Below are 17,302 nucleotides of genomic sequence, written 5' to 3'. Positions count from 1 at the left end.
ATGAACGCACTAAACCAAACCCCAAGGATTGGAGAAAGGAGGCTTGCCTTGACTCCAGGCAGTAGCCAAGTTCTCCAGACCAACAAGAAGGTATACGGAAGGAAAAGCGAGGGCTGGAGGAGAAGGGGGAAAACACCCTCAAAAAACCCCAAGAAGCCACATTTAAGAAGGAAAAAGAGGACTCAAAATGACTCAAGCAGCTCAGAGGAGCGTAAACAAAGTTAGAATTGAGTGTCCCATATTTCGGTTCACGTATAAGAATAGCAATGATGGGATGAGATCAAAAGCTGTCAGCTCTAGGCCCTAGAAAGTGTTCTACGCACATTCATGGATTTTTCCGTCCATATGCCGGAGAACGAAGTTCGACGCACAATAGAAAGCGAGCCACCTGAGAGGTAGTTTTCTCTTTCTGGGCTTTTGCTGAGGTTGGAGGAAAGAGCTTTGAAAATCCCCTGAGCTTGCCTGTGCCTCAGAGGCCCGTTCCGCTGCGGGGTCGAAGCGAAGCTGTCGGCAGAGGTTCCCCGTGCGTTCTGGAGGTGGGGCGGGTCGGCGGCTGAAAGGAGAAGGGGGAGGTCATTGTTCACGGGCTGGATGTCTCTGCCCCTTCTATTCCAGCGGCCTTCTACCCCACACAAGGCTGGGAGAGGTAGCGTGGCCTAGTAGAAAGCGCCCGGCCTGGGAGTCGGAAGATCTGGGTTCTGATGCCGGCTTCTGCCTTGGGTCTGCTCTGTGACTTTGGGCAAGTCACTTCCGTGCGCCTCGGTTACCTCAGCTGTGAAATGGGGATCAACCCTACTCCCCCCCCTACTTAGACTGCGAGCCTCGAGTGGGGCAGGGACCGCGTCCAACCCGATTAACTCGTACCTACCTCGGCGCTTAGAAGGGTCCTTGGCACATCGTAAGCTCTTAACGGGTACCGTCAATCTCTCAATCAAAGGAGGAGTCAGGGTCAGGACTTGGCTGAAGGGGTCCATTCTGGGTCGTGCTGCTTTTCTCCTTTGAAAAAAAAGCATAGCCAGAATCGAGGAGTTTCCGCTCTGGGCGGGAGGGCCAATTTAGGCTTATTTCTGACTGGACTGCTCTAGTAAGGAAGCGGGGTTACAGAAAATCAGGAAATTGATCTAAATAGTGATCCACAGGCCACCCAGCCATGCCCCCAAAGTTACAGGATCCAGAAAATGAAAACCATTCATTTGAAAAAGTCGGCCTTCTTAGAGGATAACGGTGCAAAGGTAGAATAGTCGTAAAAATCAACTGCTTCAAAAAATACTTCTAAAAATGTCTGTCCTCGATGGGTTTCTAATGACCGCAAGATCCACGACATTTGAATTTCCCCTATGGTGATGACACGGACATCTCATTCACAGATAAATCACGAAGGGGGCAAACTCAGAGTAACAAAGGAGTAAAAGATCTTTTGGCCTCCACGGCTCATCCTCTCTTTTCCCCCATCTTCCATCACGGGGGAATCGTTACACCCCCTGCTCGTGATCTTCCGTTCATCTTTAAATCCTCTCGGTTCCCACATGCAGTGTCCCAGAGTGTCTCATCTCCACCCCTTCCTCTCCACACAGCGTTTAGCACAGAGTAAGCGCTCAATGCCATAATTATTATACCACGTCCACCATCCTAAGGCTCTCATCACCGCTTCTAGTCTCCCCTCGCCAAATAACCTGCCTTCATTGCTTTCCCCGCTACAGACTACACCAGGCCCTGCAGCAAGAAAGTGTGGCCTAGTGGATAGACGGGCCTGGGAGTCAGAGGACCTGGGTTCTGATCCCGGCTCCGCCACTTGTCTGCTGTGTGACCTTGGGCAAGTCACTTAATTTCTCTGTGCCTCAGTTACCTCATCTGCAAAATGAGGATTGAGGTCTGAGAGCCCCATGTGGGAGAGGGATTGGGTCTGACCCGATTTGCTCGTATCCACCCCAGTGCTTAGAACAGTGCCCGGCACGTATTAAGCATCCGCTTGGCACAGTGCCTGGCACACAGTAAACGCTTCACAAATATAGTTATTTTCCCAGTGTCATCACTTGTCTGCTGCATGACAAGTGCTTAACAAGAAGATGCTCAACAAGTACCATAAAAGAAAAGTGATCCTGATTTCTGGCCCGCTCACAAGAGTTGCTTTTGTTCCTACCCTTTCCCCCCTTGCAGTGCTCGTCTCATTCGGCTCCAGGTCCCTCTCCTCCATGAAGTCTTCCCAGATGAACCCACCGATGTCCTCTCGTAATTACTCGGGCCCCTGCCTCTCCCTCTGGAATTACGTTTTTAAGATGTTTCTGTCTTTAATGTTCCCGTTTCTTCTCTAGGCATTCGAGGGCATTACGCATGTTTCTGTGTGTACTCTTTCTCCTCGCTCAGGCTATAAGCTCTGCGAGGGCAGGGGCCATGCCTTGATTTACCTCATAACTTCCTATAGAGCCGCAAGCCTCGTGCTGCCGACTCGCCGGCGCTTCGTTCCTCCGTGAGAACGAAACCTCTCGGCCGACAGCTTCACCGAAACGCAGTTCGTCTCACGAGTCTCCGCCGACTAAACGAAACCGTATTCCGTGCCTTTGGCTTTTTTTATGTTCCGTATGGCTTTAACGTCGGTGCGGATGAAATCGGCTTTTCCATCCCCAAATTTCCCTGCCTACAGCGCGTCTACGACAAACCCCTCCCAACCAAGGGACGGCTCCCGTTTCAGGCCGGCGGCGGAGCCGCTGGGGAGGACGGCTCCTCTTCCCGGCCGAGGGCCCGAGCGGGATGTGTCCGTGCGGTCTGCGGGATCCTCGGCCGCGACATCTGTCTGCCACGTTTGGCATTCCGGTCGTGCTTGGCAGGGGAAACTGAAATCGCTCCACCGTGGCGATCCCCCGGGACCCAGGCCGCCCCGACAGCCGACACTCAGTCCTCCCGTCGTCGATCATCATCGATCACTGCCCCTCCTACCCCCGTGTCTGGGTTCTGAGCCAGCCCCTGGGGCCTAGAGCTACCCATCAGCACCCCCCCGGGAGACCTAGTTCTCTCCCCGCCTTTTGACTGCCGGATGAGCGAGCAGATCGGCCCAGGGTCACAGTTCACCCCTCGCTCCTTTCTCTCTTTTAAATAATTAACAACTGCCTTTCTCCTTTTTCTGTTGTTTCAGTTAAAGGACCGAGAAAGTTAAGTCTGCCAACAGATCTTAAGATTGATCTCGGTACGGTAGGCGAAGGCCAACAGTTTTAAGTTTCCTTACGTTCATCTGGCTAAGCATTTTCCCCAGTCAACCCATAAAACAGCGCCAAAGCTCTTCCGGGCGCCGTCTGAAGGCTTCTGCCAAAGGCGTTAGTAAAAACCACCTATTAACCCATACGATTCCGTTGGCAGCATCCAACATTCCGCTTGTTAACTCTCATCGTACGTCAACACATTGTACAAATCATCGCACCCGGAGGCGGGACGGCTTTGGTTCTGACGGCGCGGGGCAACGTGGCGTCCGGTCGGTCCCGGGGACCGGGTGACCTCCATCCCATCTGGGAATGGGCTGGAGCGAGAGATTTTCCGCATTTTATCTGTAAATTGTATTCTGCCCTAGAATTGAACTGGAGAATTTCCGGGGAAGGGGGCTGCTTAACCCCCTGCGAATCTGTCAGTTGGGTCTTCGGGTGGCACGGGAGAGGTGACGGACTTTTCATTTCCAGTGCAGGAAGGGGATGGGGGTTCTTGGAAGGGGGATAGGAGGAAGAGGAGAGTGGGGGCCTGGGGCTGACCTTCACACTGCGAACGGGCCAGGAGACCTCCGTTTTGGGTCCCAGGTCCCATGTTGCTTGGCCGCGATCCTCGACCCTGCAGCGTCACCCCGGCCAAGTCCCGAACGTTGCCGGTTGGGGGTGGATTGACGGTCCCGCTCGAAGCATCGGAGCGACAGGCCTGGGAGGGGGTTTAGCTTTCTCCGGCTGGTACCGGCAGGGTCGCTCCACGATTGCCTAGGAGGGGCAGGAAGGTTACGAGGTGGAGCCCGAGGCCGGGGTGGAGCAGAAAGGATAGTATGAGGTCCAGTCTGGATGGGGCCGTTCGGCCGGCGGGACGGAGTGGGAGGCGGCGGCGATGGGCTCAGCAGGAGGTGGAGATTTGTGGGAAACTCCTTGCGGGCAGAGAGTTGTCTCTGCTCCCAACTTCCCCCGGCTCAGGTCTCACAACCGGTGCCCGGTGCAGCTTCCAGGGAGGCAGACGTCAAGATCCGGGGGGCATTTGACTCCGGCCTCTGGTCTTCCCGGTGTAGCCATTTGGCCTCAACAAACCCGTAGATTTCAGCCACTGTCCGCGGCTAGATACGAGGCTCAGGGGATGGGGGGAATAGGAGCAAGAGCATTTTATGGACTGTACTTACAGGAATTTTGCTATTTTCATCGGCTCGTTACGCCCCCTTCTCCCCCCCAGAGATCATGATTATTAAAAAGGAATTTCAGTGATTAATGTATATCATATCTCGGCTAAGAATTTAATGGCTTCTTTTTCTCCAAGGGGCTCCGTTTTAAGTAACGAGCGATTCCGAACTCGTTCCGTTGCAATAGCTGAAAATCCCACGTTCCCCGACTCTGGCGCTTTCCACAGCATAGAACCAAGCCCCGATCAAACGACCGCCGGCTTTGGTAGGACAAAGTGGCAGAGCATCGGGATCTGATAAGGGGGATCGGAAAGTGGCCGCGGGTGAGCTTTGGTTGCCCAGGTGGTTTGGAGCGGACTCCGTCTATGTGTAGGGAGGGTGGAGGGGAAGCTTTGTTGGGGCTTGGGAGTGAGGGGCTGGAAGCGTGTGATTCCCAGATGGGGAGTCTCTCCAGGAGAAACCCGTGTTCGGGAAGGAGGGAATGCTGAAAGCTCTTCTGCCAGGCTCATGATGCTGGGTGAACAGGCGGCCCTGCCCGCAACGGTAAAGGGGAAGGAAAATCTTCTATCTTGAGTAAGTAAACGAAACCAAAATACCTGAGGCTTAAGAACGGGCCTCTGCTTCTGCTTTTGGCCACGATTCTGTCCTTTTCAAGACCGGTGGCGGACGAGGATCGGGGAGCGAGTGAGCAAGCTCGGAGGAGAGCGGACCGAGAGGGACAGGGCGATGGGCTTTGAAAATACTTGGTCTTTTCCTTCCTGTTCCCTTGGGGTCCGGCGATGTTTTGGGGTTGCTGGCTGCAGGGAGAGACGGTCATAATCGTGGGATTTGTCAGCAGTCAATCTGCGCCGAGCACTGTATCAAGCACTGGGGAAGACAGACGATAAGCGGATCGGCTCGATCGGGAGAGGCGGGAGGGACGCTGAGGGTGGTGGCGTCACCGGAAAATGTGGGCAAGACCAGCGGACCTGCAGGGTTTTGAAAATTATTAGGCAGAGAGATGGCGATGGTAAATCTGCCCTGGGCTTAGCTGGTCTTTTCTAGCACAGGCACTTTGTACAATCCAAAAGTCAGTGCTGGGACAGTTATTTTTACAGTAAATGAAGTATGGATTTTGCTTTGGGTAACGCTGCGGAGCCTCTTCTTGTGCCCGAGTCAACACCCGCTTTCAGAAATTAAAGATGTTTGCTAGTTGCTTACCGTGGGCCAGGCACTGAACTACGTGGTGGTGTAGATTCAGGCTAGTCAGGTTGGACACAGACCCTGCCCCACCCGGGCAGGCTCAATCCCCATTTTACAGATGAGGAAACTGAGGAACAGAGAAGTGACTTGCCTAAGGTCACACGGCAGGCAGTGGGTCCTGTGGGTCTCACAGGGCTCCCCGGAGGCCCGGTTTCTTCTGCAGGAAGGTGTTGGCCGTCGGGGTGTCACCGTCGACCAGAACAGCAGACGGCTAAGTATCCGAGGGGTAAGGTCGATCTGTCAGAAAGTTTCTTCGATCGATCAGTGGTATTCATTGAGCGCTTACCGCGTGCAGAGCACTGGACTAAGGATCAGAGAAAGACATCTCCCCTAACCCCTCTTCCCAGCATCCATAGGAAGTCCCGCCCATGGAAAATACCCGTCAGATTTTGAAAGCAGGGGCGGGGCTCCCTAGAGCTGGACACCACAGTCTCTCTCTCAGGCCGGCACAAGTATTCCCGAGAGAGTCTGCCGTTAGCAAAATTGACCTCTGCGGAAGGATTCCCTTGGGAAATCGAGACGCGTTCCAAACCCTCCCGTCGACCTCCCCTCGTCCCCTTGCTAGCCGTGCACGTGAAAGTTTGGTATATGAGTGCACGGAGAATACGGAAGAATACATCTGCTGAGTCCATGCACCTCTTTCGGATGCTGTGGTGTTATTTTCCGGGTGCTGGAGTAATGATAATAACGTTGGTATTTGTTAAACGCTTACTATGTGCCCAGCACTGTTCTAGGCACCGGGGGGGAGATACAGGGTAATCAGGTTGTCCCACGTGAGGCTCCCAGTCTTCATCCCCATTTTACAGATGAGGGAACTGAGGCCCAGAGAAGTGAAGTGACTTGTCCACAGTCACAGAGCTGCCAAGTGGCAGAGTTGGAATTCGAACCCACGACCTCTGACTCCCAAGCCCGGGCTCTTTCCCCTGAGCCACGCTGCTTGCCAGCTGTATCTCCCATATCTCATATACAGCCTGCCGCAAGACCCTGACGTCACTAGCCTGGGGAGATTTCCTACTCCGTTTCCTTTTCAAATTGATTTTCCCATAAACCATTCTCGGGCGAGCCTCTCACCACGTTTGTAAATTTGGGGGTTTCAAAACCAAATTGTTCAGGTGTGAAATTGGCAGTTCCGAGAATGGTTTCGGTAAGGCACTGTCTAATAGCACTTCCCACTAGAATCCATTTCTTTTGCGGGGTGGGGGTGGGGAATTGGCTTGCACAAACACCGTCTGCCCTCGACCCCCCCCCCCCGTCGGACCCCGCAGCCGGAATTACTAAGGAGCTTAAGGATTTTCTCGATTTGTTATTTGGGTTAGCTCTGGGTCTAGAAAAGACTGTAACTCAGCCATCTTGGCACGCGCGCGTGTGTGTGTAAGTCACAGAGAGACACTTCATTCAGCTGTACTTATTGAGAGTTTACTGTGTGCAAAGCACTGTCCCAAGCGCTCGGGAGAATACAGTATAAAACACACCCACCCCTGTGCCGACACAGAATTGACCGTTCCTGCGACGTCACCCGTCGGCCCGCATGCCTCTCGTTTCAGGAGTGTGGAGTCGGTCACTCATCCTGGGTCCACCTGGGACACCAAGGGCCAATCGCGGGGGAGGCGAAAGAAGGTTGGCCCCCGGGGCTCGACGGGGGTCACGAGGGCCCGCTTCCCGCTTCATCGTGCGAGCGTCCGCCTTGCCGTTCTCGTTCCAGATCACGTCAACGGGCACTGCACGAGCCCCACCTCCCAGAGCTGCGCCCCCGGGAAGCGCCTCGCCGGCGCCGAAGCGACCAAGGCCAATCGCCGGGGCCCCGGGAAGCCGCCCTTCCGCAAGGCCCAGTCGGCCGCCTGCATGGACATCTCCCTCCCGGTCACGACGGAAGGTGGGTCCCGACGAGAGGGGGTGGGCTTGGGGGGCGGGGGTTTCACTCACCACCCCATAGGGTCAACCCCACTCCCTCCACCCAGCTTGGCCTGTTCTCAGACCGCCGCTGCCTCCATTTACCTGTCTAGAAACGTTCAGGTCGATCGATCACCGTGTTGTTCTACGGCGTGTACTAACCTGCTACTAACAACCGTGCTTCCTCCCGGCCCTCTTCCCGGTGTCACCCGAAAGCAACGGCTTTCCTTTCGCTAGTCGTCCCCGAGCTCAGGCGCGACGGCCGTGACGCGCGGCGACGGTCGCTTCTCGGACCCAGCCCTCCTCGGGGCCCCGTCGTACGCGGTCTGCTCCCGCCGAATTAAAACGTATCCCACGTACGAACTGCAAGTGGGATGAGAGTTTCCCCCAATTTAGGCGCCACCCGAGCTTAAATGTCAGGAGAGGACTTAGAATCTGGGATTCTTTTCGGTCTCTGGTTTTGTGAATGGAACCCGGCGGTGACCAGAAAATAGCCAGCCTACCTAGGATCACGGACTGACTCTCTCCCGAGACAGTGCCTTTAATATACTTGAATATAATATAAAGAATCTCCCATCGTCAGGCATCCTGATCTCCCAAGAGGCTCTTCAAACTCCTTTGCGGCCTGCTGCATTGAACGTAGCCCGCCCGGCCATTCTGTATGGACTCTCCTCACTCGCACGACCTTTCCACCTTTTAACGAGTGATTCTGGGCCCGTGCCGGGAAATTTCGCATAAGCTAGAGCAGGAGGTGTTGCAGACCGCCCTAACCACCCGTTCAGCCAGCTATTTCTCCGGTCTAACGTCTACCGTTCCTCTGAGGCTCGATCCTAGGCACCAGAAAGCATGGACTGTTATGAAATTGGTACCCTTCCAGAACAGGAAAGTCACATTCGGGCACATTATCCTGTTTTCCGTGATGGAGCGACTTATGAGGCAGATGTTTTATTTCCAGGTAACACGGTGGCCCATTTTAATAGCGTTCGACTTGATTATCTCTCGGTTTCCAATTTCGGTAATTGGTGGCTCACTTAACTGCCAGTTGGGACCTGTTCACTTCAGGATCTATTCCTCGCAACACGCATCCATGCCGACGTATGCCTATTCGTGTTTGATACCATCGAGACGCCCTGCATGATTGCCGTGTGCTGGTTTCAGAGCGCTGTCTGGCTAGTTTGGATTTTTCCATAGATGCGTGGGGAAGTACGACGGAAGAACATGAGAGACTACATTATTTAGCTATCAATCTAGCAATGGCCTATATTGAGCGCTTATTTGGGCAGAGCACTAGAGAAGCTGATTTTTTTCCCTTTTCCGAAACAAATGATAATTGTGGCTCTTCCTACTGCTGTGTGCTAAGCGCCGGGGGAATCGACCGGTATCTAATTGAGCGCTTACTGCGTGCGCAGCACTGAACTAAGTGTTTGGGAAAGGACAGTAGAACAGATGGCAGACACGTACCATGCCGACAAGGAGCTTTCGGTCTACAGGGCTGTAAGGGGGTCTAAAAGGGTAGCTGGAGGGTTATTAAATTTGACCCGATCCTCAACCAGGGGCAAGCGCTTGCAATCTATCCCATTCTCATTTTAGAGATGAGGAAGCTGAGGCCCAGAGAGGTTAAATGACATGGCCAAGGTCACAGAGTAGGCTGGTGGTGGAACCGAGAGACTCAAATCAGGATCCCCTGCTCTTTCCACTAAGCCCGACTGCTCTGGAATTTAGGATTCCAATCTACAGGCCCAGAATGTGGTCTTTTTCCTGACTGCTCGAGCAGCGTGGCCTAGTGGAAACAGCCCGGGCCCGGGAGTCAGAGGGCCTGGGTTCTAATTCCGGCTCTTGTCGCTTGCCTGCTTGTGACCGTGGATATCTTCGCTTCTCTGCGCCTCAGTTTCCTCATCTGTAAAACGGGGGCCCGGGGACCCGTTCTCTTTCCTTAGACGCTGAGCCTCGAGATGGGCCGGGAATCGTGTCCGACTTGATGACCTACACCGGTGCTCGGTATAGGAGTAAGCGCTTGAGAATTACCACAGTTATTCTCTGGGCCTCCGTTACTCCCGCTTAATCAGTGTTATTTACTGAGTGCTTACTGTGGGCAGAGCACCGTACTAAGTGCTTGGCAGAGTTCAATATAACAGAGTTGGCAGACACACTCTGTGCCTATAAGGAGCCTACAGTCTAGAGGGAGAGACAGGCATTAATATGAGTCAAAAAAATATGGATATGTGCATAAATGCGGTGGGAAAGATCAGGGGTGCAAATCCGATTTCAAGAGTGATCCAGAAGGGAGTGGGAGAAGAGGAAAGGAGGGCTTAGTCAAGGAAGGGCCTCTGGAGGAGGTGGGTCTTCAATTAAGGCTTTGAAGCGGAGGAGGGGGATTGTCTGTCAGAAATAAAGAGGGAAGGCGTTTCCAGGCCAGAGGCAGGAATGGGGTCGGCAGTGAGATAGACGGGAGGGAGGCAGAGTGGGTAGGTTGGCTTCAGAGGAGCCAAGTGGTGCGGGCCGGGGTGGGTAGGAGGGCAGTGAGGTAAGGTAGGAGGGGTGAATGATCCGGAGCTTTAAAGCCGACGGAAAGGAGTTTCTGTTCGATGCGGAGGCGGATGGGCGACCGCCAGAGGTTCCCGAGGACTGGGGAGACGTGCCCGAATGGTTTCTGCAGAAGAACGATCAGGGCAGCAGAGTGAAGTATGGACCGGAGTGGGGAAGGGACAGGAGGCGGAGGGGGCCGCAGCGCGGAGGACGACGCGGTAATCAGGAAAAGTTAAAGTGCTTGGATTAATGCGGGTAGAAGTTTGGATGGCGAGGAAAAGGTCAGATCTTAGTGACCGTTGAAGGTTGACCGCCTGAATATGTGGAGCGAAGGAGAAGCGAGTCGGGGATGATGTCAGGGTTATGGGTCTGTGAGACGGGGAGGATGGTGGTGTTCTCCTCGGGCCCTTTGCTGCCCTGAGGTGGGACTGGAAGGCAGCAGCTGGCTTGGACAGGCCCCTGCCCCCAGCCCAGGGAGGAGGAAGTGGTAGAACAACCGTCGGAGAGCCGGAGTGGAGTTCGGACCCCTTCACGGAGATGGCCATCAAGCGGGAGGCGGGGGTGTCCACGGTCCCGTTTACGCCTCCCTGAAATGAGATGACGACGACAAACTGCGGGTAGATAGAGCGGGTCGCTTAGCGGATTGTTCAGCAGTACCGCACCCCACCCACCCCCCCGCCCCCCACGACACGCCTTCCTCCCAGCGCCCCCGCCGTGTCCCGCGAAGTCTGATCCCGCAGCCTCCTCCTGCTCGCTCTCACCGCCCCCGCTCCCCGGCCGAAGCGTTGTCGCGTCGCCGCCGCCCGTCCCGCTGCCCTGCGTGTGCGTCCGGGTCGCTTGTCTGTCGTGTGAACAGCGGAAGGAGGCAGGCGGTGACCGCCAGACGGACGCCGCTTCTTCTCCGTCCCCGGCCTGAACAGGTGGGGAAGTCGAGGCCCTCTTTCGGAAGAGGAAAACAAAAAAGTCCAAATTTGCCATTTGGACGGATTCAAGTATTTGGAAAGAAGGCGGGCTTTAGGTTTCTAAAACCGCCGGCCATAGAACTGTCTCTGTTATACTTAAGTCGTGAGGGGTTCTTCCTTCACGGGATGGATTTCCATGGTCGCTTGGAAAAAAAACCACACGTTTCTGACGTTCAGATGTCTGTCTCCGTCCGTGCCGTCTTCCTCTCATCTTTCACACGAAGCGGTGCCGATGGCAGCCGTGTTTCGATCCGCCCCGGCTCGGGCACGGCGGCGCAAGAGGCGGAGGGGGTGAGGGGAGGCGGAGGGGGGAATCTGCTCCTCTCGCAGAGCAGTCCGCGGTCGGCCGCTGCTCACAGCGGGGGCCTCCCGACGGGCATCGCCCGCTCCCCGGGGTCCCGGTTTGGCCTCTCCGCCCTGGGCAAGGAGCCGGTAGTCCCCGACTGTGAGCGCAGTCCGGCCGTCACCTCCTGCGGGGTCGGTGGCCCGACCTCCCCCTGCATCCGCCGCGTGGGCCCGGAGGGACTCGAAGCGCTCAAGGGCGGAGGAGGGAAGCCTCGCTCCCAGACCGGGAGGGGATGGGGCGGGGAGAGGGGGCGAGGGGGCGGCCCGGCCGAGCCATCCAGAGGCTCGGAGGGGCCCGGAGGAGCCTCGCGGCCGCCGAGCCGGACGGCGGGGCCCGGTCGGGAGAGGAGAGGAGAGGCGCGCTTGGATGAAATTGCTTCGCTGCTTTCGGAGAAATGTCATGATGATGGTCGGCTCTATTGTTCTTGTCCCTTTGCAATGCATGCGCCTCTGTGGCAGTAGGTCACATTTCCAGACGGGCAATGCTTCAGCAATTACATGGAGCCAGTACATTTTCACACGATGAGCTCCACTTTGCCGCTTACACCTGGAGGGAGAAAGGTAAGACCTCAAACGCGGCTTCGGCTTTTCTTTCCGTGGGCCTCGAGGTGCCCCGGGTCGTGTCACGGTAAGGTGGGAAAGGAGGCCGGGGGTCAGCCAGCCGAGACCGCCCAGAGGCCCAACGGACGGGCCCGGGCAGGAGGGCCAGGGACAAGGCGGGAAGGCCTACCTGGCTCCGAGGGCCGCGAGCCGAGACGAAGGCAGTGGCGTCGGGAGGAAGGAAGAACTCCGGCTCCGGATCCTCTTCTCCGAGGCCCTGAGCAGAGGGGGCTGGGGGGAAGGGGCAGGGTCGTGGGAATCTGCTCCCGCTCCCACGGCAGGTGCCCCCCCAGCCCCGCCTGCCGTCGCCGTCGGGTCCCGGGATCGCAACGGGGAATTAAGGAAGGGTCCCATCCTCCCCTATCCCGGCGGTCAGCGGGCGCTGGGGGAAGACGTCGCCGCCTCCTCCCATCCCCGCCCCCTTACCCCGGATCTATCTCCCTGACCCTAGCAGCCCCAGCGGCAACCTCCAGACCTCCAGGTGGGAGTTGGGAATCTCCTACCCTAAGAGGGGCGGCACGGTGTCGTCTGAGGGAGCGGCTGGGTCCGGCCGAGGTATCGTTCCCCTCCCGGGAGCCAGCGACCGGCCAGAGGCAGAAAGCCACCCTTGCCCTGTGCTGGGCGGGGCCCAGGCCCGACTTCCTTTCAGCCTTTCAGACTTGGGCGTGCGCTCCTCCAAGGGCCCTCTGTCTTGGGAAAGTTTAGGAGGTGAGCGTGAAGCTCAGCCGAGACTCAGACCCTGAGGAAAGGTGGCCACGGGAGGAGAGAACGCATCCCTCGGGGTGAATGCTTTTCTTTTTGAGGGTACGGGCCGGGAAACGCTAAGTTTCTCTGCGGAAGGTTGGCCCGAATACTCTGAACAAGAAAGATGATCTCATTTTCACACCGGACCCTCAAAGATGACCCCAGGATTCACGCATTTGGTGAAAGAGGAAAAACAAAAATTGCCCCTTAAAAAACAAAAAACGGAGGCCCCCTCCCCCCAAATCAGGACCCACCTCTGGCTTTCGGAGACGTTCCCAGTCCCCGATCCGGGGCTTCTGCCTAAGCAGGCCGAGTGTCTTCCCCAGACCTCCGGGGAGCCAGACTTGGAAACGTCCCTCGGCGAGTGCCACGGCCAGCGGGAACGGGGGCATCTCCTGGTGCGGGCCCCGGTTGGCGAAACCCTTCCTCTTTCCGGATCAGCCGGCCCCCGCGAGGGGCTGTTGGCCGGGGTGGGGTGGATCGGTCGGCAGGGGCGGCCGTCTGTCCTCAAAATCCCGTGCCGACAAATTCCGACAGAAGCGGTGGTGGCCGAGCTCGGGCCTAGAGTTTGAAAGGTCGGGCCCCCGAGCACCCCTCTGATCCCCAGAAGTCAGGGGGCCTGACCCGGGCTGCCGCAATTCACGACCTCCGGCCCTGGGCTGGGCCGCCGGTCGAGCCAGGAGCAGCAGCGCCCGGGCCCACCCGATCCGGAAGCCCACGGCTTCCCACCGGCTGCCACGGGGTCGGGGCCGGCCGGGAAGAGGAGGGGTTCCCTCCCCCATCGTTGACCGCCTTGGGCCAACGGGTGAGGGAAGAGCTACGGCGGGGAGCGAGCTGCTTGTCCGGCCGGGCTTCCGAAAAGCACCCGCCCCTCGAGCGGGTCGGAGCCGCTGGCCGGTCGAAATCAAGTCCCGGTCTTCCCGGGGCCGCGGCTCGGTCACGTCCCGCGTCAGACCCCGGGACGCTCTGCGTTTCGCCCTGTGGTTTCAGAAAACCGGGAAAACTCCTCCAACCGCTCCCGGAGCTCCAGCGTGTCCAGCATCGACAAGGAGTCCAAGGAAGCCGTCACGGCCTTGTTCTTCACGGAGTCCTTCGCCCGGAAGCAGGACCCGGCCCCCTCGCCGTGTCTGTGGGTCGGGACGGGCATGGGGATGGTGACGCTCATCTCCCTGATCCTGCCCGCCCCCGACGAGCCCAGGGGGGCCGACCCCGTCACCGTCTCCCCGAGCGGTACGGACCGTGGCGATGGGCCGGCGGGGGGCCCCGGGGGGGCGGTGGGGAGCCCGGCCCGGCGAGAGAGGGGGAACGCCCGGCTGCCGGCCCGGCGCCAAGACGGGGCTTGCTTCCTCCGCAGGTACGGTCCTGGCCCTGAAGGGCGCGGTGCTGGCGTTCTCCTGCCTGGACGGCACGGGGGCGTTCCTTCACCCCCCGTACGAGGTCTGGAGGGACCCCAACAGCCTGGACGAGCACGACCGAGCCCGGAAACGGAAACTGGTCTCGTCCTCGCCCCCTTCTTCCCAGGAGGCGGGCGAGCCCCAGTACGCCGTGATCTGCTCGGAGAAGCAAGCCAAGGTCTTCTCGCTGCCCTCCCAGGCGTGTCTGTACGTCCACAACATCACCGAGACCTCCTTCCTCCTGCGGGCCGACGTGGTGACCCTGGGCGGCAGCCCCTGCCTGGCCTGCTTCTGTGCCAACGGGCACATCATGACCCTGAGGTAGGCTCTCCCCGGCGGCCGGTGCCACGTGGGAGTCCAGAAAGGGACCTGCTCACATCTGGGCCGTCCTGGGTCCCACCGGGCCGGGTGGGCAGGAGAGCAGGGCCCGATGTCGGGGAGGGCAGGGACGCCCAAGCCAATGACAGACGGGAGCTCGTGGCCCGGGGGTCCCGGCGGGGCGGGCTGGGTCGCGGCCCCAGAACGAGCCCCCCCCACCCCCCACCAGTCTCCCCAGCCTCCGCCCCCTGTTGGATGTCAACTACCTGCCGCTGACCGACATGAGGATAGCGCGGACCTTCTGCTTCACCAACGAGGGTCAGGCCTTGTACCTCGGCTCGCCGACGGAAATCCAGCGCCTGACCTACAGCCAGGCCATGTGTGACGGTCTGCAGGTGGGTCTGGGCCTCGGATCCCTTATCTGGAAAACGGGGATTCGACGCCACTTCTCCCTCCCGCTCAGGCCGTGAGCCCCGCAGGGGAGGGGGACCGTGGCCGACCTGATGACGGCCTATCAACCGTGCACTTAGAACAGTGCCCGACCCGAAGTAGGCGCTTAACCAATGCCGTCGTCATGATAATGACGACCGACCGAGCCCGGATTTCGGAGGCCGGTCCCGGGGTCGGAGCCCCAAGCGCCCATGGGCAGGAGCGCCGGGCGAGGCCTGACCTCAAAGTCGGGCAGGGGCGGCGAGGAGCCGGACCCCGGGAGGAAAGGGGAAGGTAGTGGGGGCGGAGCGGTGCCCTCTGACAAACCCAGGCGCTCCCGCCGTCTCGCCACGGTCACTGTCTTGCCCCTCGGCCTGCTGCTCTGGACACCCGAGCCGGGCCCAGCGCGCCTCAGCTTTTTCTGCGTGCTGACCGTGTCCCGCTTGTTGGGACACGCTCAGCTCCAGACCAGCTGAGAGGCAAGAGCTGAAGGGGATGGGGGGGCGGGGAGAGAGAGAGTGTGCGTGTGTGTGGTTGCGTCGGGGTGGAGCGACGGCCCATCCTTCCGACCCCACTCTCAAAGCAGAGGCCACTTCTTCCACGACCACTCCCACACAGACACGGCCCTGCGCTCCCGTCAACCCCCACTGAAATCCCCCCAGCCTCTCCCCTCCAGTCTCCCCCACACGCCGACCTCCCCCGGCGGCGACCCCTTTCGTGGGCCCCCGTCGGCCCCGGGCCGCCCACCCTCCTCCGGGGCCAAACGTGACAGCCTGCAACCCGACGGGGGAAGGAGAAGCCGGAGGGGGACGGGCAGTCCGGCGTCACGAGCGCTCGCTGTCCGGAGGTTTCCCTCGAGGGGCCGGCCCTCGGAGGGGAGGGGACGGCAGGGCACGCCGGCTTTTAGCTCCGTCTCCGCTCGGGGCTACCCACCTCCCACCTGGCCTCCTCCTCCTGCTAGCACTTGCCTAGGGAAGAGGAGCAGGAGGAAGAGGACGACGGGCCAGACAAAAGGCGAGTTAAGCGCGGGCCTCCACTCCAATCCACTAGCGCTTCCCACCCGTAACCACCCCAGATACGACATTCCCTTTCCACTCTCCGTCCGCCGAGGGGCCGTGACGTCTCGTCACCCTCTGAGGGGAGAGAAACGTTCACCTGCTCGGCTTCCTCTCGTGTCGTTTCCTCTGCGCTGGCCAGGACGTGCTCGGAGACTTGTTCACGCCGGTGGAGACTCCGGAAGCCCAGAACAGAGGCTTTCTTAAGGGGCTGTTCGGTGGAAGCGGGCAGACATTTGACCGGGAAGAACTTTGTAAGTCAGCGGTTCCTTCTGCGGGAAAGGACGGAAATTGTCACGTAATGGGGTGGGGTTGGGGGGCGGCGGGGGACAGGATAACGCTCCCGCCCAGGAGCCCGGATCGGAAGGCCGGACCATTCCCTCCCATGACCGCCCACCCTTTGGCTTTCCCCAGGAAGTGAAATCTCTGGAAAAAGTTCGGATAAAACCAGCTCAGGCCTCTTGCGTTAGGGATGGGTCAGTCCCACCCGTCCTTCCCATAATCGAGAGGCAAGTAGGCAAGCGGGAAAACTTGAAAATGTCGGGCGAGCAGACTTAGGTGCCCGAGCAGTCTCGACGAATGATTTGGAAGGTGGACTGCGGCCGAAAATTAGACGTCCCGGGGCTTCCGGGCCACCGTTTCCCTCCGGGTTCCGTGCCCCGGCCTCCTTGGCTCCCGTCCCCTAGGGCCGCGGCAGCCTAGGCGGCTGCCGTCGAAACACCCAGGCCCCCGAGACCCCCAGAAGCGCCGCTTCGCGCCCCCTCCCCGGCCCCCCGGGTCGGGGCAGTGCCGCAGACTCCGGTGCCGGGGCCCGGTGGTTCTGTCTTCCAGTTGGAGAGGCTTCGGCGGGAAAGGCTTCCAAGAGCCTGGCCCAGCACATTCCCGGCTCGGGCGGCGTGGAGGGCGTGAAAGGGGCCGCGGGCGGGGTGATCGGGGAGCTGGCCCGGGCCCGCATCGCACTGGACGAGCGCGGCCAGAGGCTGAGTGAGCTGGACGAGAAGACGGCCGGCATGATGACCAGCGCCGAGGCCTTTTCCAAGCACGCCCACGAGGTAGGTGACCGGGCCCGCTGCCCGGCCGCCCCGTCGCCCCCCTCAACCCGACTGCCTCCTTTATTCGTGGACGCCAGGACTGAGCCAGCCTCCCCGGCCCCCTGGACGGACCACAGACAGACCCCAGCCAGGCCCGGGGCTACCCCGGGGTCCCTCCCGTGACCCTCCGCCTCTGTAGGGGCGGGGCGGGGCCCCCCAACACGGATGGTGGTCCCCAGCGCCGCAGCCCCCGGGCCCAGTTGCAGCCACACCTCTCTTCTGTCCTGCGAGGGTCCTCCCGAGCCTCCCTCGGAGCCGAGGGCCGCGGCGGCACCGGGGCAGCGGGCGGGCAGATGGCAGGGGGTCTCTGTCCGTCCGCTCCGGGGCTCTCAGCTGCTCTCCCTCTCCTTTGCAG

General features: G+C 59.3%; 1 protein-coding gene and 1 long non-coding RNA gene across 2 annotated transcripts in view; one reads left to right on the top strand and one right to left on the bottom strand.

The window, feature by feature from the left end:
• Positions 1 to 17,302, top strand: part of STXBP5L (syntaxin binding protein 5 like) — a 141,450-nt gene that overhangs the window by 119,956 nt on the left and 4,192 nt on the right. The window contains exons 21-27 of the mRNA XM_029080943.1: positions 7,296 to 7,466; positions 11,776 to 11,877; positions 13,651 to 13,890; positions 14,015 to 14,375; positions 14,602 to 14,767; positions 15,999 to 16,110; positions 16,688 to 16,908. Coding sequence (XP_028936776.1) covers positions 7,296 to 7,466; positions 11,776 to 11,877; positions 13,651 to 13,890; positions 14,015 to 14,375; positions 14,602 to 14,767; positions 15,999 to 16,110; positions 16,688 to 16,908 — 1,373 coding nt within the window. The remainder of the gene's footprint in view (positions 1 to 7,295; positions 7,467 to 11,775; positions 11,878 to 13,650; positions 13,891 to 14,014; positions 14,376 to 14,601; positions 14,768 to 15,998; positions 16,111 to 16,687; positions 16,909 to 17,302) is intronic.
• On the bottom strand, positions 217 to 1,750 carry LOC120638877. Its single transcript, XR_005660894.1, has 2 exons — positions 869 to 1,750; positions 217 to 553 (listed from the first exon to the last, which is right to left on the bottom strand). It is a non-coding gene; the product is annotated as an uncharacterized LOC120638877 (long non-coding RNA).

Source organism: Ornithorhynchus anatinus, chromosome 16 (genome assembly GCF_004115215.2).
Source record: "Ornithorhynchus anatinus isolate Pmale09 chromosome 16, mOrnAna1.pri.v4, whole genome shotgun sequence".
Lineage (NCBI taxonomy): Eukaryota > Metazoa > Chordata > Mammalia > Monotremata > Ornithorhynchidae > Ornithorhynchus > Ornithorhynchus anatinus.
The sequence above is the reverse complement of the archived record's forward strand: the minus strand, read 5'-3'. Positions and strand labels throughout refer to the sequence as shown.